Source organism: Rhincodon typus, chromosome 18 (assembly GCF_021869965.1).
Source record: "Rhincodon typus isolate 14 chromosome 18, sRhiTyp1.1, whole genome shotgun sequence".
Classification (NCBI taxonomy): domain Eukaryota; kingdom Metazoa; phylum Chordata; class Chondrichthyes; order Orectolobiformes; family Rhincodontidae; genus Rhincodon; species Rhincodon typus.
The window spans coordinates 55,324,871-55,343,784 of NC_063349.1; the positions used below are offsets into that span (position 1 = coordinate 55,324,871).

The window sequence follows — 18,914 nt, forward strand, 5'->3', positions numbered from 1 at the left end:
TGTGAGGACTAAGGGGACTCTATCCTTATTGTTGTTGGGGGGAGTGGCTTTGAGGGCAGAAGTGTGGGATATGGAGGAGATGCGGTTGAGGGCATTGTTGTGTTCCTTGTTTGAGTGTAGCAGGTCTTTCTGAACATCTACATTTCATAACTGTTAAGAAAAACAACGCGATTTTTAAAATTTAGAATCATGAAATCATGAAGGACAGAAGAGGCTCTTTTACTATTAAAGTGAATAACCTCATCTACATTGTACTCCATCTAAAGATTTTTCATTCATGGAATCATAGAGTCATACAGCATGTAAACAGAACACTTTGGTCCAACTTATCCACGCTGATGAGACATCCCAATCTGGTCTAGTCCCATTTGCCAGTATTTGGCCCATATCCCTGTAAACCCGAGACAACAAGAAAAGTTTTCTGATGAAGGGTCTAGGCCCGAAACGTCAGCCTCTCTGCTCCTATGATGCTGCTTGGCCTGCTGTGTTCATCCAGCCCTGCACCTTGTTGTCTCATTCTTCATTGGTGATGCTGTCTCTCCACTGATGCCCAGGATCCAATTTATGGAAAGCACTTGAACTATGTTCAATGTATGCATCACCATTGGTATTCTCCTCCATGTCTTGCTGGCAAAGATTTTGGCTGCTACTAATATGGCCATGGAATTGCAGTTTAACACAGTTTCAAAGGCTTATACCGCAGTTCCATCTGCTGTGTTCAGACCAGCAAGGACATCACAGACTCCAACATCACCACAAGAGTACAGCAAGCTGCATACTCTTCCCACTTCTTTTCCTCTTGGTTACTCATCTTACACTGAAGGTGAAGTGGGCACAGACTTTTGCATCCCAAGCCAAAATGTCTAGTTAAATGATCTTGATTTTGTAAAACAATAGCGCTTTGCTGGCTGAAGAATCATGCACACACTCCATAACACGAGCCACCAATTTTGAGAGCAGCAGTAAGCAAGGTTGGTCTATGCACCAACTGTGAGAAGACAATAATGACAGGACAAGAACAAAGTACCTCCCCAATCACCATCAAGCAGTAGAGCATCAAACATGTCAACCACTTCGTACCTAGACAACAACCCAAGGTGGTTACACTTCTAAGAATCAGTAAAGAATTATCTATGCTCCAGCAGTTCTAGATAGCCTGTACTTAACACCATCTCCAAGAAGATAGCATCATTCAAAAACATTTTAAGCAATTTATATTTTATTCACATAAAACTTTATAGCTCAAGAGATGCAAGTCACAGCATTTAGCATGTACACAAGGAGGATATAATGGTGATGCATGATAGTCTCAGACTAATTCGTCATGCAACATGCTTTGAGACATTCCAAAATAAAGAATGTACAAAGAACAATATCAGATATAACAATCCAGTCACTGAAATGCTTTTTTACTGTAAAATTACTTCTACAAACATACCTTGGGTTTCTTCTGATGTCATCCAATTGACCAACAACATGAGAAACATTAGTACGAATCATTTTAAAGGCAATCTCTTCTTCTCCCATGATTTCAAACCTGATTATTGAAATATTGAAAATAAATCCATGTGTTTGTAACCAAAATGTTAAACAAAGATGACTCTTTACATTTTCATTTCTAGAATGAGAATATCAGTACGGGTGTATGGTCTTACGAGAAAACATATCTATTACTAAAAGCTACACTATAAAAAAGGCATGAGAACAGTCTGTATCCCATAAAGTTCTCATTAACATTCAGTATTTCTGTCTGATGACAAGGCACAAGTCAGACAAGACAGGAGTTGACAAAAATCAACAGGAGAGGAATTCTGGTTCACGCATCTGAATCCAATCTAAGCTGACGGAATAAAATCTCCTCTCCGTAAGATACAACAATTCTAGATAGAATTAATAATGCTGTATTGGTGCAGCATCCAGTGGGAGCAAATACCACAAACAAAATCTCTGTAGAAATTGACATTCTTGCAGTGAAATTATGAGCCTGGCTGATAATGACAAATGATGTAGAAGTTCAGAGTGTACTCGAGATAGGTGAAGAGGCATACTGCTGGACTGTTTTTTGTGTTGTTTGGGAGTGGGGTGCCTTGGAGCAAACATTGCTGCCCCTGTCCCTGGCCAAGAACTGCCTGAAAGACAGTGTCTGGTTAATCGTTAATGGCGTTTCTGGAAAATAAAGTAGCATTCCATTACTCCACATACTTGTACTTATTTTTATCCTTGTAAGCCTTGCGAATACGGTCAGTAATGGGTTTGCAGTTCATTACAAGTCCTTTGGTCACTGGCGGCTACAGCAAACAAGATTTACAAAGTAAGTCAAATGTTCCTTAAAAAGAGTATTTGCAAACTCAATTTACCATATTAAAACTAAATACAAAAATGAACAAGATTCCCTCTCATTGATAAATTAAATTCAAATGCACCCTAATTCTCTCCCTAAACCCCTTCACCTCCCTTTCCTCTAAAGCCCTGCTTATAGCTCACGATCTCCCCTTTGGCTTGGCATCCATTTTTGCTTCTTTATGCTTTTACAATATCCAATATACATTTAAGTTGGTTAGCTGTTATAAAAAGTATCCCAAGGACCCACATTTTCTAAGACAGATGTTTCCATTTTAATACCTCAGACACTCATGTGACTATTGATGTTAACAGTTAACAGTTAAGAGTTATTACAAAAATCACTGCCAATGAAGTAACTTCCTTTGGTCTTCCTGTGCTGAATGTTATTCACCACAGACCCACCCAATATTCAAGATGTTAACACATCATGTGGCTTGCAATTTATTTCCACTATTTCTGCAGTTAGTATTACATTTACATCTGAAATGAAGTCAAACGGTCATTCAGTCACAATTGGATTTTTCTAAAATATTCTGCTCCAATAGAAAATGGTAGCAACAGAAATATTTAATTTTTAAAAACTATTGGTCAAAATGCCATCATGTTACCTGATACTCATAGTAAGTTTCAAATCATTTGCTGACTGATGTATTTTCAGCTAGTTTAGTTTTAACTGGAGCATTACGAAACACTTTTAAAATTGCTTTATAGTCAAAACAAACTTCTCCATCAAGGACATGTATTCCGAGACCTAACCTGCTGCACAACAGTGATAGAAATGTAGTTCACCATCCTGAGTTGCCAATCTTAATATGCCATAATAAATGCATCAAGGAGAAATCAGATGCTCCGCATGAAAAAGAGGTGAAAGAACAGGATGACCCAGTTATTCTTGTTCTAACGTGTGCAATTCCTAGGCAAGGGCCATGATGCAATAGCAAACCATAAAGTACCCCTCCAATAATAAATAAGTTTAACCATACTAAGTGTAATATTTGTTACTATATTACATAAAGTAAGAAAGGTTATGGTTAGTTTCCAAGTTCTTACCAGGTTTGGGTCATAATATGCCTCCAGGGTGGGAGGGACGTTATCAATTTGAGTAGCATTTGTGGGAAGCATCTTGGAGCAATTAATGAGCATCTGTTCCAGTCCAGTTAGGTCCTGTATATATAAAAACCATTAAACCATGGAAAATCACAAGAGACAAGTATCCTCAATCCTGACTCAGTGATCTTGAAGTACACAAAAAATCTCACCAAACAATCATTATGAGCAAAATTAAAAAACATTAACACAACTTTCATAAAATTTACATTTTATACAGTCTGCAATGTTTTAGAAGTAAACATTTCAATATTTCAATACAGAAATGTCAATGTCTGTGCTAAATTTAAGATTTTCTCTCCACAGATGCTGCCAGATCTGCTGAAATTCCCCAGCAATTTCTGTTTTTGTGTAAGAAGTATCAATAGTTAGTTGTTATCACTTCCAATTGTGCACAGATGCCCAACAAAATTTCCCACTTGAAAATGATACCTGTCACTTCAGCAGAACCACTTCATACTGGCTTCAAGCAATTTTATAACAATACTACTTTCTGGTTGATCATTGCATCAATTTACTAACTAATGTTTTAAATTTTTTTCCCCCACTAGTTGCAATACAACTTCTAGTCTTTTGAGTTTCAACTTCGGGCCTTTGGCCAGATCATTGGTCCTCATTCCATCTCAATGTCTTTGATGACAACACTCATTTTTAGCTTCCCAATACAACTCTTTTTAAAGATGATGTTTTCAATTTATTTTACACCATTAGTTTCCTATTGATTGCAAAAATACAGATTTGGTTGCAATGTAGTGTTGATCCTTTGATATACATTGATTTTAGAGTTATACAGATCTACACTATAGCCCTTTGGCCCTACATGTCCATGCTGGTCAAAAACAACCACCTGACTATTCTAATTCCATTTTCCTTTAGCCTTGTATGCCTTGGCATATCAAGTGCACGTCTAAAAGTTATGAAGGCCTCTATCTCTATCACCCTTACAGGCGATGAGTTCCAGATACCCACCAACTATATTGAAAAAAATTTTGATTTTCCCTATTGATTTCACATGAGCAGAAACACAAGGGATCAACTAATGTATCATTTCAGCTTGGATGCCTCTGTTATATTCAACATTTTAGAAAAATGTATGAAACAATCCAATACTTCTATTAGTTGTCCCAATATGCATATTTTCTAACTTAGTCAAAACAGTTCCTAAAGTCAAAATTACAAAATGGCAAGAAAATATAGCTCACTCTTCTAATCCAAACCCAAAACTAAAATTATTACCTAAGTACAACACAAAACCATTTTGTTTTATTCATTCATGGAATGTGGGCGACACTGGTTAGGCCAGAATTTATTTCCCATCTTTAATTGCCCAGAGGGCAGTTAAGGGTCAACCACATTGTTGTGGGTCCGGAGTCACATGTAGACCAGACCAGGCAAGGATGACAGCTTCCCTCCCTAAAGGAGGTTTGTGAACCAGGTGGGTTTTTCTGACAAATCAACAATCGCTTCATGGCCATCATTATACTCTTAATTCCAGATTTTTCATTGAATGCAAATTCCATCTGCCATGGCAGGACTTGAACCCAGGTTCCCCAGAACATTACCTCGGTCTCTGGATTAACAGTCTAGCGATAATGCCACTGGGTCACTGTCTCCCCAATGCTTTTATTCTATATTTTCAATGAAGTACAAGCATGCAAAGCTTACTAACCATTTTCAATCTCGTGATTTGGTACAAAAGGTTTACCTGCAAGCTCAATGGGAGTTCATGAATCCTCGTTGCTAGAGTCCGGATTTCTCGATCAGAGAGGATTCCCGATCGATCAGTGTCAACTTCATCAAAAACATCAGAAAGGTTTAATGGCTGCAGTGCACTCATTACATAATAAAAATATGAAAATGCAAACTGCATGTCTTCAGAGTGACGCACTTTATGGTTAGAAGTCTTGTCAAATGCCTCTGGAAACCTATCAAGTAATAAAGCCATTTTAAGAACTGAACATTAATATTAGAAGTAAAACAAATTGCCAGAAATACTCAACAAATCTGACATCACCAGCAGAGAGAGAAAACAAGATAAATTTCCAGATTGTAACCTTTCTTTTGATGAACAAAATGTTAAGCTCCAAATTAAGTCTCACCTTTAGCACAGACTCGGAATTGGCTTTCTTGGTCTGTTGAACTCAGTTGCGGCTTCTACATTATAACAGTGACAGCACTTCAAAACCACTTCAATTGGTTGTAAACCACTTTGAAAAATCTGATGGTTATGAAAAGTGCTATAGATCTGCTGACTGTAAGCTTTCATAAGCTAATATTTTTAATATTTCAAACACAACAATATATTTTCACAGCAGCATAAGCCATGTAATGTGAATTGAAAAAAAAAAAATTTTTTGTTGGCTTTCATTCATCTGTTCAGATGTTTGTTACTAAGTGTTGCATTGATTAGCATTCTAAAACCACACATTTTCCCAATACATGGCAAAATGCCAGCATGTTTTCACGATTATCATTCGCTCCATCTTGAATATATTTTTATCATGTCTCTAAGTTAAGGCATGTTGTAAATAAAAATTAGAGATCTATTAAAAATACAGTTATCTACAAGTTCTATATTAAAAATGAATTTGAAAGCTATAAAAATACAATTATCAGTATCTCACATTGCTTGAAGATCATCCATGATAATCCGGTCAATCATATGAGGCATATGGGCAGGAACTTTTCTAGAAGCAAATCCAAACTTAGTATTGAGAAGTTTATTTACATAGCGCAGTGAGTCTGCAAATGTGTCTTTAAGTTTTCTTCCCACATGCTTACTGTCAGTGTGGTATGCAAATGCTTTCTCGAGTTTTGCTTCCTCCTGAAGTAAAACAAAATGACTCATGTAAGGTGTGTAGGCTAAATTTTAGGAGGATCAACATTTTCAAGCGAAACTGATTTCTGTATATAAAATATGCTTTAGGTGAAGGAAATATTTATTAAAAGATTGCATTATGAAGTATTAAAGTCAGCTATCAACAGCATAACCTTAGAGTTCAGTCCAATATGAAGAAAAATCGGTGAAAATATTTGCAAGCAGCATTCTGATTAAACCTGAATTACACCCATGCATCTAAATGGGGGAAGAGTTGAAAGAGGGACTGGAGAAACAAGCATTCTATACTTGTACTCAGGAATGTCAGAGTACATACAAAATACACAGTAAAGCTCTCTACACACTGCTTCAACAGTGGGGCTTCTTCTCTTCAACCGCGCAAAATCCCTCTGTACAACAGCATTTATGTAGGACCTCCATCTTAGAAAAACATCCCAGGGTCATGCACAGAAGTATAATCAAAATTAAATGATTCTTGAAGCAAAAGGAAATCTTAAGAAAAATTATCAAAAGTGAGGTGAAATGGCATAGTATAGGTCTAGCAGGTTGAAAACATTATGTTCTCAGTAACACAAAAGAGATTTTGTGCAATGCAAAATATTAAAATGAATTCCCTCTAAACAATTCCTCACCTTTAAGTATATTCAGTGCTAACATTATTTTACACAGTGATAAACCACAGCCTAGCTGATACCAATTGAACAAGTCTTCAGCCATAAAATATTATAAAAGTTTAGATTATTTCAATGCAAACCCCACTAATTTAGCAACTGTATACCGTACAAATGGGGGGATATGCATTTATGTATTACTTACTTCTATGAGATCTTGGAAATATCCTTGCTTTTCCCAAGGTAAAAAGCCAGCATTACTTCCAGTGTGATACTGCAGCTTTCTATTGACATGTCCTGGGCTGTTTTTTATTTCAATTTCTGCAGCCTCAGCATTAGCCTCTTTTAGGAATCTTTGCTCTTGATGCTTGAAGTTCCTTTCTTTTCCCCTCACATTCTGATCTTGTTTAAACTTGCTGCTATCATTTGGTATAAGAATATTAAGTATTTTCTGAGATGTCATTGGTTTGACTACAGCTTTTTGGAGCTCTGATGCATCTTTGGAAGGGCTTTTTAACAGATTATTTATTTTCATTGAAAGCAAGGAATTTAGAGACACTTGATCACTGGCTTGTTCATTTCTTCCAACCTGCCCATTCTCAATTTGTTTTTTTGTTAGGGGATTCTTTGCATCATTCTTTTCAATATGTCCTTCACCTGCAACTTCCTTTTCCAATAAGCCTACATTCTTTTCTAAAGCAATATTTTCTATATGCTGAACGACAGTGTAATTACTACCATTTTGTTGTGAAGAATGTACAAGCTTTCTGAATGGTTCCAAAATCAACACCTTCGTTCGATTGTACCCTTTAAGTGTGATATCACCAGCTTCTAGTTTTGCATCCAACTCTCTCAATTCTTTCTGAATATCAACAGGCAGTTGGGATGTGTCAATAAATTGAAGATCCATTAGAAGACTGATATTCAACTCATCTAAAGTCCTTTCTCGAATTTTGGGGAATTGTAGCTCTTCAGCAATATCTTTGAATTGAATTTCCATTTCTGATGGTGCTTCAGTGTAATTTTGAGTCTTTTCTTGCTTTTTTGAAATGACAGTTTGGTTTGATTTCTGATCTTCTCTGGTGTCAGCTTCTATAGTGAGGTGCATTTTAAACTCCTTGTCACTTTTATCCAGCAAAGTCAAATTGAATTGGATTGTAGTTGCATTCATTCCTCTATGCATGATCAAGTGAATAGTCTTCCACTTGTTGGCCACAGAAGCATGGCGAACTATAGCATTATCAGTGAACGATGCCTCTGTAATTTTGTTAGCCAAGGCCCCAAAACGGAAATAAGGCAAGGCCTCACCTTTCGGAAGTACGTAATGAGTCTGATTAAGATGGAGATTTACATCATACATCTGGTCAAAGTGCTCTGTGGATGAAGTAGGTTCAGTAAACAAATATAATAACAAAGATATTAAAATATCCATATAAAAGTCATGGTTGAGAACCAATGAAAGAAATCTCTACTCACTATTCAGGAGCAATTCCATAAATTCAAATAGATTCAAATCCAAATAGTATGTTTTGAGACAAATGGAAAATACTTTCACAGAAAACTTAGTAGTAGAAAAAAATTAAAACCGCTAGGAACAAGTTTAATATTTGATATACAATAAGTGCTTACAATTGTTTTCAAACATTAACATTAAAAGTTGACATGCATAATTTCTATTTTAGTTCCTTCATAAATGACCAGAGTCCAGAACTCTCAAGTATTATTCCACGGCACATAGGAAACTAGAATATAATTTGCAATGCAGGAAGTAGGTTGTGCACAAAAAATATTTTTCTTAAGATGCATGTGTGCACGTTCACACAGCAATCATAAAGAGACTGTATAGTGCAACAAACAGGTTGCGCACCAAGTAAAATCAGAGGGAACATGGTTAAATTTATGACTTATGCCTTTATTTCTCCCAAATCCATGACATCTCTGCAGAGCTGTCTTGTCACATCTATGCATGAATGTGGGTGTTTGAGATTAAGGAGACATAGTTTGCTTCTGCATAGCAGCATTGTTGATAACCAGTTTTGCCACTTTCCCAAAGAATACACTTGTTAATTAATAACAAGTTATTTTTGATTTTATTGAAGGAATCTGGTGAAAGCCTCTTTTGTTCCAGATAACAATAATAAAGAGAAACAAATTGACCATTCTGGTGATTAAATAAAACATTTACACTTTTGGTACAGTTCATGGAGGAATGAACGCACTTCTGTCAGAGTCATATAAACATCAGAATCTTGGTTCTACTATACTTGCTATAGTAACATTAATTATTTACTAAGTGCAACATTTTCAATTAATGTTTATTTAATAGTGGCAACAGATACTCAAAATTTATGAGCAAACAGGGCTAAGGCCGAATCCATACAGTAATAGCAAACATTAGCAAGCAAGAAGAAATATTTCAGCCATTAAGAGGAGATTTTTTGAAAATTTCTCATTTGTTTATAATTAGAAATTGGTGTAAAACAAAATTTGCACAAAAGGTAGTCAATATACTTAAAAGACAGGAAATGATCATTCAACCTAACAGGTCAGTGCTATGCCACCCTTACCCTTCTTCAAGAGATATGACATGTCTTCAAATGACATACCTTTCTGTGCATTTTTTCCTCATATGTTTATCTCGCCTCTTCTAACAAATGCAGATTAGTGAGAATCTGGAACTACCACATGGACTGGGTGAAGAAGTTTCTCCCGAATTCCCTCCAGCGTTTATTTATTAGCGTCTGTCTTTCATTTGCAGCACCTAGTTCTGGTCTCCCCTGCACGCGGAAACATCTCCACTATGTTGACTCGAGCAAAATCTTTCAATGCCAAAACCTCTATTAGGCAATTCATCAGTTTTCATTCTTCCAAAAACGTGAACTGCCAGCATGGTCAATCTTTCTTGATATGTATGACCTTTGAGTTCTAGAATCTTCTAAAAACTCATCATGACTTGAACATTTTGCTACATGTGCAGATCAAAACTGTTCACAGCACTTCAGAGTCTGGTCTGATCAAGGATCGACAAAGTTAACTTCTCTACATTTCAGCTTTATCCCTCCAGAAACAAACCCCAGTGCTTTGGCTGCATTTTTTAAAAAAAATATTACTCAGATCTTAACGGCCCATTTCTCCATCTTACCTCAAAACTATCCAAGCAAATGCAGCCTCCTTGTTCTTCTCACCAAAATGCATCACATCATATCTATTTACATTGACATTTATTTGCCACATAGAATGCATGGTCATTTAGCGGGTTTATTAATGTCTTCCTCTATTTTGTTGTAGTGCTGTTTTGTAATTAACTTTCCAATTCAGTGCAAGGTATAAATTCTGAAAATTCCAATTCCCGAGACCAAATTGTATAGCAGACCCAGCAATAATCCTCGCGGAATGTCACTTTCCAACATTTACTAGTCTCAGTAACAACGTTTAACTATTGCATCCACTATTCCATAGCTACCACTTTTTAAAAAAAAAAAATCCTAGGATGTTAGGTCAGGGAATTTGTTGACATTTAGTCCTATTAATTTCTGCAATTCTTTATTAACATAGTCCTTTAAGATCCCCATTCTCTGTTGGCCCGTGGTTCCCCACTATATACTATATTTCTAGTAAGTGCTGTAAATCAGAAGGTGAAAGAGAGAGGAACTTAGAGAAATTACTATTCAGGGAAATAGCAGTAAGCAAACTGATAAAGTTGCAAGCTGACAAGTCTTTGAGCTTAGATGGACTGCATCCTAGGGTCTTAAAAGAGGTTTCTAATATGACAGTAGATGCGTCGGTGTTAATTTTCCAAAATTTCAATTCTGGAAATACTACATCACATTGGAAAGCATCACAGACAGCACCTCTAAGATGGGAGTGAGAAAACAGGCCAGTTAGCTTCACATCTGTCGTGGAGAAGGTGTCAGACTTGTTCATTTAAGAAATTATAGCTGTGCACTTTGAAAGTCTAAAGGCAATCAGAGAATTTAACATGGTTTTATCGAAGGGAAATCACATTTAACTGCATGCCCACAGTTTATCAAGCCTCCAATTTTAAATGAAATTAGGATTAGCCACAAATGCTGGCTTTGCAAGCCATGTCCACATCCCAGGAAAATTAAATAAAAATTGAATCTGATGTTGATGTTCCTGATAATTCCAGAAGAATAGCCATTTCAATATGTAAGCTATTATCAAAGCTGCCAGGAAGCAGGCTCACACACTTAGCTTATTCCTGATTATCTTGTCTGTTTTCAGACAGATCACAACAAAGTTATAAAAATGGTTCATTGTTTCCTCTCCAAGTGATATCTTGCAAGTACAGAGAATTTGGATTAAAAGCAACATTCATTCTGGCAATATAAACCAAGTATATACAAAAGGCAATACACAGATATCATATAATTGCAGTTCACACTTACCTTCCCCACAATCACCAGCATCAAACCCACAGGATAAGACATTACAAGCTTGATCACAAAACTTGTCAGCCAGCCAGGAGTTGGCACAACCTTGGTTGCAATATGTTACTCCAGGGAGTCCTCCAGCAAACTGCCAGGCCTGTACATTCAACACTCCTCCAGCACCTCCGCCACGAGAACCTGCAGTGTTACCTGTAAATAAAACAAACCTATTTAGTAAATTATTCAAACTGAGAAGTAGTTCAACTAGTGTATTTAAGCATCCATAAATTAGTAAAAATATCCCAAAATGCCTTATAGAAGTGCTATCAAACAAAACTTGACACCAAGTTACATAAGGAAACATTAGGACAAATATCAAAAAGTCAATCAAACTGGTAGGATTCATAGACAATCTTAAAAACAGCAAGAAGAGACAGTGCGTTTAAGGCCCAAAGGGCTGATGTCATGGCTGTCAACAGTGAAGGATTTTAAAAAAATAAGAGGAGACAGATCTGGAGAGCTGAGAGGTTTGTGTAGATTACAGAGATAAGATGGGAAAGAAGTCATGTAAGGATTATATTAAATAAGATACACTGAATTAATACCTTTAATGTAGTAAAGCATCCAAAGAAGTTTCAAAGACTATATAAAACCCATTCATTTCTATCAGGTCTTATGCTTACAATCATCAGATGATTTTATTAAATATCATTTTGGTTCCCATATCATTAAAGAGGCCATTTAAAATATAATCTATTATCTAAAGATACAAAGATGCGTCATAGTCTAGGTTACTTTTGAAATCCATGGCTGAAATGACAATATGGGTTCCAGTTTGAGCATGACAGATGACAACTGGTGATCTGTCACATGGAAAATCAAATAATACGACTAGAAAGTAAACATAGATTTAAAATAGAAATTGAAAATGCTGGAACCACTTAGTAGATGAGACAGTAGCAACGGAAAGACAGGCAGGGTTAATATTCAGGTCGATGGGTCATTATCAGCGAGAAAAGCTAGCAACGCAACAAGAATTTAGCCAAGTGATAGGTGGAACAAAACTAGGTGGTAGTCTGGAATAGGGTCAAAAATAGAAGCAATTAAATGACATAAGACTTAGATTTACAAGGCCAAAGAAATTGATGATGTGACGAGAAAAGAAACAAAAAGGTGCAACTAGAGCAAGTTTATTGCAGCCTAAAAGAGAAAATTAGAGAAAAACTGAAATAGGTAAAGAAAAAGAAACAAAGTTAGGGGATAGAGTTCATGGCCTGAAATTGCTGAACCTCTTGTTGAGTCCAGAGGGCTGCAGGTGAAATGACACCTGCTGTTTCTCAAGCTTACGGTGAGCCTCACTGTAACAGTGCAGCAAACCAAGGACAGAGATATCAGCGAAAGAGCTGCATGGAGAACTAAAACAAAAGGCCACCAGACATTTGGGGTTCTGCTTGCGGACTGAATGAAGGCATTTTGCAAAACTGTCACCCAATCTCAGAATTCATTGAGAAAACTGTCGATGTGACTGGATTCCTTAATTTCTCTACTCCCATCACCCACTCTAACCAGTTTCTCTCTGAACTTCCTGCAGTTAGTTGTGCCATGTCTAACCCTGACTTTGCTATCAAACATGCTGATAAAGGATAGTGCTGCTGTCCTCGAAGAATCTCTCAACACTTCCTCCAAACTTCCCTCAACCATGACTGCACCACTGAACACAAGCTGTCAAGCTGCTGTTTCCAGAACTGTCACTGACAATCCCCTCTGGAGATCACCCCTCCACATCTTCCCACTACAGTCCCACAAACCTGCACAGCCCACTTCTCCCTAAAGATCGACAAACTGAACTTCGCTGGTAGATCCATCCTTTCAGCCTGCCCCTGACCAACTGAACTTATTTTTTCCTATACTGACTCTATTCTTTCCTCTCCTTGTTCAGTCTCTTCCTACTTACATTTATGATTCCTCTAACATTATGTTCTATTCCATAATTTCCAGTTTCCTGGCCGCAGACGACACCTATGTTCTGGCAGTTGTCTACTACTTCCTTGAAAAGAGGGCTGAATGGTTCCTGTCCTCCTGCACCTGACTGAGCTCATTTTAACTTTGAACAACCCCTTTAACTTGTTTCATTTTCTCTCGGTCAAAGGGGTGGCTATGAGTACCTACATTGGCCCCAGTTGTGCCTATCTCTTTGCAATTTGTGCAACATTCCTTCAGTCCTACTCAGGAACCCTCCCACTTTTTTACCAGTACATCAATGACATCATTAGTGCTGACACTGGCCTGGAATTAGAAAAATTAATTAGCTTTGCTTCCCATTTCCAACCTGCTCTCACCTTCACCTGGTCTATTTTGACACTTCTTTCCCTGCCCTTAATTCCTCTGCTTCCATTTCTGGGGATAGGCTGTCCACCAATATCCATTACAAGCAAACCAACTCCCACAGTTACCATGGCTACACATCCTCAAGTCTTCCGTCCTGCAAGGACTCCATTCCATTTTCCCAGTTACTTTGCACTGTTGCATCTATCCCAATGATGTCACCTCCCACACGTGCTCCTGTATCCTCAACCGAGCATTACTATGCCCACTCGTCCACCATGACTGATGGGCTCTTCAGCTGTGTCCAACCCATTTTTCACACTTCTGCCCTCACCACATCACCTCCCTTCCAAACAAATGACATTGTTTCTCTTGTTCTCACCTTCCATCCCACCAGTCTCTCATTCAAAAGACCATCTTTCATGCTCTCCAGCAGACTACCATCACAAAATGCATCCTTCCGTCCTCTCGACTCAACTGTTAGCATTCCATAGGTACGTTCCTCTGTGATATCCTGGTCCACTTCATCACTCGTAACATCTCCCATGCAGTCACAGAAAGCGTAACATCTGCCCTCTTACCTGCTCATTCGTACTAGGACTCTAGCTATTCACAATATATGTTAATGACATAATGAGAGAACTAAATGTAATATCTTAAAATTTGCAGATGATGCAAAGGTGAGCTGTGAGGAGGAGGCAGTGTAATTTGGACAAGCTGCGAGAGTGGGCAAAGGCAGGCAGATGCACTACAACAACATGGATAAATGGGAGGTTATCCACTTTGGTAGCAAAAATAGGACGGCAGATTATTTAGATAGGTGTAAATTGAGAAAAGGGAAAGTTCAACAAAAGCCTCATGCACCAGTCAATGAAATAAGCATGCAGGTGTAGCAGGCTGTAAAGAAGGCTAACTGTACTTTACCATCATGGACAGAGGATTAGAGCACAGGAACAAGATGTCTTGCTACAATTATAAAAGGGCATTGGTGAGGCCACACCTGGAATATTATGTGCAACTTTGATCTCCTTATCTGAAGAAGGATGTTTTTGCTATGGAGGGTGTGTGACAAAGTTTACCAAATTTATTCCTGGGGATAGCAGGACTGACATATGAGGGAAGATCGAGTCGGTTAGGATTTTGTTCACTGAAGTTTAAAACAATGGGGGGAGATCTCATAGAAACCAAAATTCTACAGGACTAGACAGGTTAGATGTAGGAAGGAAGTTCCAGATGGTGGGGAAGTCCAGAGCAGGGGGTCATAGTTTAAGTGTAAGGGGCAAACCTTTTAGGATTGAGATGAGGAGAAATTCCTTCACTCAGAGTCATGGGCCTGTAGAATTCACTGCAACATAAAGTGGTTGAGGCTAAGTCGTTATGTGCTTTCAAGAAGGAGACAGATATAGCTGCATTTGAAAGATGTGCAGGTTAGGTGGATTGGCTATGCTAAATTGCCCATAGTGTCTAGGGTGCATAGGGCAGGGAGTGGGTCTGAGTGGGATGCTCTTTGGAGGGTCGGAGTCGATGGGCCGAATGGCCTGCTTTCACACTGTAGGGATTCTATGATATAGCTCCAGTGGCTAAAGTGATCAAGCAATATGAGGGAGGGTGAGATAAGGGTATTGAGCTCAATGATCACCTGTGATCATAATGAATGGCAGAGCAGGCTCAAGGGGTCAAATTGCTTGCTTCAGCTCCTATTTTCTATGTTTGTCAGCTTCACTTTCCATGGTTCTAAATACCCCTTCTAGATGAAGGCTTACATGTACTTCTTTCAATTGATTCTACAGTTTTCCCTGCTGAATTACAGTCTTCTTTACACTGGCCAGATGAAATGCAGAGTAAGTAAATGCTTTACATCCCTGATCTTCCAGTTGTCTGCCATTTCAATAGACCAAAGTTATGCCCATACTAACATGTACATCCTGGGCCTGCAGGATTTTACATTGTGTTCAACCTCTTCAGAGCACACTGTATGAACTCTATCTTCCCCCTCACCCCACCCCACCCCACCCACTCCAACCCATGTCTTGTTTGCTCTGCTTTCAGCAAAAATGACCACTTTTCACTATTCGAACCTATCATTAACAGCTTTTCACATTTCAATCACTCCTTTACACCATTAGCAGGCCTTTTGCTCTTAGCTCCCTCACAATCTGTTCCATTTGCTTCTCTTCCCTCATTGTCAACAGCATCAAAAATCATTTTCCAGCTCCATTTAGTTCCACAGGAAGTAACTGGACTTTCAAAACAGCAGGACAGAGCCAGCAGGGATGATGGCACTGTGGTGTACAGTAAGGTGACAGCAGCCCTGGAAGTCCTCTACATTGACTCCAAACTCCATGAAGTCTCATGACACCAAATGAAACACAGGCAAGGAAACCTCCTGCTCATTACCACATAATGCCCTCGCCTACATAAATGATTCAGTGCTCCTCCATGTTGAGCAACGCTTGGAGGAAACACAAAGGGTGTCAAGAGAACACATTGTACTGAGTGGGGGAACTTCAATGTCCACTACAAACAGAGGCTTGGCAGAAGTGCTACTGATCAAGCTGGTCAAGTCTTAAAGGGTACTGCTGCTAGACTGGGTCGGTGGCAGGTGATGAGGGAACCAGCAAGGGGGAAAAATATACTTCAGCTTCATCCTCACTCATCTGCCTGTCGCACATACATCTGTTCATGACAATATCCGTAACAGCGACCAACACAGAGTCCTTGTAAGGATGAAGACAGAGGAGGAGCTGGCCACAGCTGATAGAACAAAGAATAGTATGCCACAGGAACAGGCTCTTTGACCCACCAAACCTGTGCTGACATATGACTTATTTCTACACTGAAAACCTTTGCTTCTACATAGTCCATATCTATTCCTGGTCTATTTATGTATCTAATAGTAAGGGGAAGGGGAGCCTAGCAGGGAAGACAGTGGAGCAGCAATGATAGGAGCTTCTGGGGGCAATTCAGAAGGCACAGCAGAAATTCATTCCAAGGAAGAAGAAACATACTAAGGGGAGGATGAGGCAATCTTGGTTGACAAGGGAAGTCAGGGAGAACATAAAAGCAAAAGAAAAAGCATACAATGTGTTGAAGACGAAATATGAGGGTAAGCTAGCTAGTGATACGAAAGAAGATTACAAGAGTTTTTTTAAGATATAAAAAAGATAAGAGGAGGCAAGAGTGGACATTGGGGCGCTGGAAAATGAAGTTGAAGTAGTAATAGGGAACAAAGAAATGGAAGAGGAACTAAAATTGTATTTTACGTCAGTCTTCACAATGGAAGAAACCAGCAGCATACCAGAACTTCAAGAGAGTCAGAAGGCAGAGAAATGTGCAGTGGTTATCATTAAGGAAGTGCTGGGGAAGCTGAAAGGTATGAAGGTGGATAACTCACTTAGACTACACACTGGAGTTCTCAAGGAGATAGCTGAGGAGATAGTGGAAACACATTGGTGGTGATCTCTGAGGAATCACTGTAGTCAGGGAGGATCCCAGAAGACTGGAAAATGGCTAATATAACACCCTTTTTAAGATGGGAGGGAGGCAGAAGACAGGAAACTATAATCTAGTTAGCCTGACCACGGTTGTTGGCAAGATTTTAAGAGTACAGCATTAAGGATGAAATTGCATAGTACTTGGAAATTTTTGGTAAAATAGAGTTGAGTAAGCACAGTTCTTCAAGAGGAGGTCACGCCTAATAAATCTGTTAGAATTCTTTGAGGACATCAGTTAGACAAAGGAGAGCCAGGGAGTGTGATCTATTTGGATTTCCAGAAGGCCTTTGACAAGGTGCCACACGAGTTATAAGATGACCCCATGGTATTAGGGACAAAGTAGTGGCATGGATTGAGGATTGGCTGAAGGCAGAAAGTGGGGATAAAGGGATCTTTCTCAGGATGTGAGTTGGCAAGATTTGCAGCGGTCAGTATTGGGACCACAACTATTCACATTATACATTAACAATCTGGACAAAGGAACTTCGGGCATTGTTGTTAAGTTTGTAGATAACACAAAGATAGGTAAAATCCAAAAGGACTGCAGATGCTGTAAATCAGGCAAAAACAGAAGTTGCTGGAAAAGCTCAGCAGGTCTGGCAGCAGCTGTGAAGGGAAAAAAAATCAGAGCTAACATTTCGGGTCCGACGACCCTTCCTCAGAACTGTTCTGAGGAAAGGTCACCAGGTCCGAAATGTTAGCTCTGATTTTTTTTCCCTTCACAGATGCTGCCAGACTTGCTGATCTTTTCCAGCAACTTCTGTTTTTGTTCCACAAAAAGATAGGTGAAGGGACAGATAGTGTTGAGGAAGTGGAGAGGCTGAAGAAGACTTGGATAGGCTAGGACAGTGGGCAAAGAAGGGCCAGATGGAAAGCAATGTGGGAAAGTATGAGGTTATGCACTTTGGTAGGAAAAATAGAGGCGTAAACAATTTTCTAAATGGGGAAAGGTTTTGGAAATCTGAAGCATAACAGGACATAAGAGAATCCTGAACTAGGACTCCTAAGGTTAAGGAGCAATGGTTGAGGACTTTGGGCCTGTACTCAGGAGTTTAAAGGAACATAGAACAGTACACGAATAGATCCTGCAGCCCACCATGTCGAGCATTAAGCCATTCTAAACTAATAGAGCAGCACGGTGGCTCAGTGGTTAGCACTGCTGGCTCACAGCACCAGGGATCCGGGCTCGATTCCACCCTCAGGTCACTGTCTGTGTGGAGTTTGCACATTCTCCCAGTGTCTGCGTGGGTTTCCTCTGGGTGCTCCGGTTTCCTCCCACAGTCCAAAGATGTGCAGGTTAGGTGGACTGGCCATGCTAAATTGCCTGTAGTGTTCAGGTATGTGTAGCTTAGGTGGGTTATAGGGGCATGGGTCTGGGTGGGATGCTCCGAGGTTCGGTGTGGACTTGTTGGGCTGAAGGGCCTGTTTCCATACTGTAGGGAATCTATGAAGTATTTATGAAATGAAATTTCTATGAAATTATCCATATCTCTCTATTTCCTACCTGTTCATGTGTCTGTCTAAATGCCCCAAACTTTGCTAATGTCTGCTTCTGCCACCTCCCCTAGCAGTGCATTCCAGGCATCTACCAAGCTGTGTGTAAAAAATTATTTGCACACATTTCCAGGTTCAGTTGAAAGTTAGGAAGGCAAATATAACGCTAGAATCATAAAATTTTTACAGTTCCGAGAGTGGCCATTCGACCCACCATGTCAGTACCAGCTCCCAAAAGAGCTACTCAGCTCGTCCCACTCTCCAGTCCTATCTCCACAGCCCTCTAACTTCATCACTTTCAAATATGTAT

At 39.1% G+C, this 18,914-nt stretch overlaps 1 protein-coding gene across 3 annotated transcripts in view; it reads right to left on the reverse strand.

The window, feature by feature from the left end:
* The window catches only part of gnptab (N-acetylglucosamine-1-phosphate transferase subunits alpha and beta), a 99,911-nt gene that overhangs the window by 28,410 nt on the left and 52,587 nt on the right, over window positions 1–18,914 (reverse strand). For all 3 annotated transcript variants that reach the window (XM_048607457.1, XM_048607458.1, XM_048607459.1), the window contains exons 13-19: window positions 11,310–11,501; window positions 7,106–8,274; window positions 6,075–6,274; window positions 5,156–5,375; window positions 3,394–3,507; window positions 2,203–2,288; window positions 1,439–1,537 (exon numbers count right to left, since the gene is read on the reverse strand). In XM_048607457.1, the coding sequence (XP_048463414.1) occupies window positions 1,439–1,537; window positions 2,203–2,288; window positions 3,394–3,507; window positions 5,156–5,375; window positions 6,075–6,274; window positions 7,106–8,274; window positions 11,310–11,501 (2,080 nt within the window). The remainder of the gene's footprint in view (window positions 1–1,438; window positions 1,538–2,202; window positions 2,289–3,393; window positions 3,508–5,155; window positions 5,376–6,074; window positions 6,275–7,105; window positions 8,275–11,309; window positions 11,502–18,914) is intronic.